At 36.1% G+C, this 3,520-nt stretch overlaps 1 protein-coding gene across 1 annotated transcript; it reads left to right on the forward strand.

The window, feature by feature from the left end:
* Window positions 1-1,855: 1,855 nt before the first annotated feature.
* Window positions 1,856-2,227, forward strand: LOC149834603 (uncharacterized). The gene has a single exon (XM_090009411.1). It carries the CDS (start codon window positions 1,856-1,858, stop codon window positions 2,225-2,227), a length of 372 nt encoding a protein of 123 aa, XP_089865537.1.
* Window positions 2,228-3,520: the final 1,293 nt, after the last annotated feature.

Raw genomic sequence — 3,520 nt, forward strand, 5'->3', positions numbered from 1 at the left:
GTTATGTTACATATAAATTGTATTGTTTGCACAACTGAAAATTATATAATAGATTTTAGACTGAATTATCTTATAATTGTCAAGTTTATATATATGCACTCTCACCACTCACGATAAATAATATAAGCATTGGTGTATTCATCTTGTGCATGTTACTTAGTGCATTAATGTTTTCTTTCATGATATCAGAGCTCGATACAATAGCAAGTTATATAAAAATGTTATATTTAAGAATTCGAGTCAATCTTCTTTAGATTGTTTGTTATACTTAGAATGTTAATCATGTCTGAGTTAGAGATCATCTTCCTCATTTGGCATTATCTGTAGTAATGGTAACTTGTGAAAGTTGGCATTTAATTTACCCTGGTGTTGTAACGTTTGGGAGTTACTATTTACCTTAACAAAATCCTTCATCTTTCACACCTTTTTATATTAAGACAACAGAGAGATCGCAAAGAGCGAGAATGAGAGAAATATGAAAAGGGTTCATCGGGCCCTTTTATCAATGTCACTCTATAATTGTGACATAATTATCGTTGTTATAGAGTAAAACCCTATAACGACGAGAGTTGGATCTCATTGTTATTGATCTGTAATAATGAGATTTGTTGGTTGTTAAACATTGCAGTTAAAGATCAATAACGGCAAGATAGGGCCTTCACCTCAAGGTGAGGTGTGCTTTTTACGCCTTGAGATACGTTTTAAACAACACTAATGTTACTGTAAAACAATGGCATAATTGCAGTTGTTTTTTAGTAAAACCCTATAACAACGAGTTCTTTTCACCGTTATTGATATATAACAAGGAGATCTTCTAGTCATCAAATATAATTTTAAAGTATTTTAATGGCAATATCTAACGATTAAAGACTCTCGCCATTGTGCCTATGTCTTTAATGACAAGATGTGTGCAAGGGCAAAGCATTACAAGGAATATTTAACTCATCGGCACATTTTATAGGTTTCTATTTTCCTATATATATGTATATTATTAAAATATATTAAAATAATTTTGCTTAATTGAGTTTAATTGGTTACTAACAAAATATTTTAAAGGGATTAAACCCTAACATGGCTGGATCTGTTATTAACATGATTTTTTCTCAAAATAAGTCATTCCCGTGAGCCCCTAACCAAAGCATTTCTTGGATTAACAGACCAAGATTCTCAATTTCACACCAAACAAGCAACCAATGCGGTAACATCATAATTGACAAACGCTTCAAACGACAGCTTATTATTGACCGTAAAAATACATAGATATGTTTAATATTTTTGGTCTCTTGAATGTTTTGGCAAAATCTCAATATAAATAATAAATTCAAAAATATGAAAATATAAGAAAAAAGAACAAACATTAAACAATATGCAAAAAAGACAAAACGGTCAACACTCTAATAAAATGCTGCTCATACAAGCATCAATATCATGATAAAAAAATAATATTTTAGTCTAAATGACGATAATTTGAAGCTACCATGATATTTTTGGCTATTAAAACGGCAACTTAACTGTTGAGGTTTTCATGATTTTTTCAAAATATAGCCGATATTTGACATACTTGTAACAACTTCTCACCTAATAAAGTGAAGTTGAAGTCCCATATTCACTTTCCAGTAGCCATTCATTACCCATGATTCAAAATCCTCTCTCTCTCTCTCTCTCTCTCTCTCTCTGAGTAAAGACTAAAGAGCAAGTAAAATAAAGAAAAAAACAAAACAGTTTTTCCCTCCCTCTGTTTCCCGCCCCAGCCTGTGGCTTTAAAACCCCGCAAATCTCTCTCTCTCTCTCTCTCTTCCCCACCACCATCACCATTTTCCCTGCTTCCCTCCAAAACCATCAAACCCTAGCCGCCATGAATGCCAGAATGGGAACCCCATCCAGACCCTCCAAGAGGGATGAGAGGTTCCACCGATTCCTCAAACCCGGCGCCCTTGCTCAGATCAGGGATTCCAAGATCAACGCCCGGGTCCGCCATCTCCGACCCCGCAAGAAACCAGATCTGACCCCCAACCCACCTTCCACCAGGGTTTCCACTCCGACCCAACAGATCTCCCTCGACGATTTCCTCTTCTTACCCGATTCTCGGCTTTCTGGCCCCCGGTTCCCGCAGAGGAAGAAGCTCGTCGCGACGAAATCAGGCCTTGTGTGCCCGCCGAGCCCGTCATTGGTTGCCGATGACTCCATCTTGGAATCGTTCAGCAGTGACATGGTTGCTGCCTATTGAAAAGTTTTTCCTTTTTGGTTTTCTTTTGTTTTTTGGTTGTTCTGATCTTGAATGGAAAGCTTGTGGGAATGTGGATTTTTGGTCTCAGAAATATGTGCAGCATTGTATGTAAAAATAAGTTGTGATATTTATCTAATTTAAGAAATCCGCAAATATGCAATTCAGAAACTGCGCAGATGGTTTCCACTGGACTTGGATTTAATGTGTTTTTCTTTCGTCTGATTGGGTGCCTTTTTTCACTCCAAAATGTGGGTGATTGTTGGTTCGTTCGTTCGCTCACTCATTGAAAAATTTGAAAAAAGTTGATCATTTGTTGGTTCTTGTTGCATCAAATTGCAGTTTCAGATGATTCTGCATAAGTACTTTTGATGGCTGTATGCATATTCATCGTTCAATTTATTATGTGAACGGAATTGTGATTTATATGCCCATACCCTTGTTTATGATGCATCAAAGTCAAATTCTAGGAAAAAATTCGGCAAATATTTTTTGTTTATTTTCAGTTGTATCATTTCGTGTCGTTTCGATAGCTTGATTCAGTGCGGGCATCTATTTTTTCCCCTCTTATTAAGGTCTTTTGGTTAATTTGGAACTTGCTTCTATTCTTTGTTATATTCATAGAGTATATAGTGTATTTGTTTGGTTGTGATGCATTTGCTCTCTAGGTTTTTATTATGGGTTTTTTCATTAATTATTAGAAACTCCTTATCTTCTAAATGAAATAAAACTTTATTCTGTCATTTTGACTTTGTTTTTTCTTTCCTTGTTTTGTGATTTCATATTGTAATTAGACAAGGACTTTTAATAGAGCACCAGGATGTTAAAGGCAGTTGATGGGAAGCACTCTATTTGTTCCAATCTAGTAAAAGACAGGAAGATCGACCCGTTTTTTCTTATTGAACAAATTAAAAAAAACCTACAATTACCAAATGACCTGATTCAATTTGCTAGTAAACCTCCCATCTTTTATGAACTATGATTTCAAGTGCCTCACGTGTTGCAATTACTTGTGCTGATCTTTGAAGTGCAAGTTGCAGGATAGCTTCTGAATTTTTTTTGCTTGAATTACTTATTGCATCCTTCAGTTCAAGAAAGTGCATGAAATCATTTAACTGAGTTTGGTTCCAAGTTGGAAATGTACCAGGCTACGGGAGCTAGTTCTCATAGGCAATCGCTGAAATGGGATGACGTGCAACTAGCACCAGCCTGAGCCAGTCCTCCAAGTCCATGAGGGCCTGATTTGTTCCTTCAGCCTGGACTCTAACTCTACCCCCTTTGTTTAGCCATAGTCCT

This window comes from Nuphar pumila, chromosome 6 (assembly GCF_984573655.1).
Source record: "Nuphar pumila chromosome 6, dmNupPumi1.hap1.1, whole genome shotgun sequence".
Lineage (NCBI taxonomy): Eukaryota > Viridiplantae > Streptophyta > Magnoliopsida > Nymphaeales > Nymphaeaceae > Nuphar > Nuphar pumila.

What these genes read in the sequence shown, in the direction of transcription:
- LOC149834603 (XM_090009411.1), top strand. Translation starts at nt 1,856, where the DNA reads ATGAATGCCAGAATGGGAACCCCATCCAGACCCTCCAAGAGGGATGAG.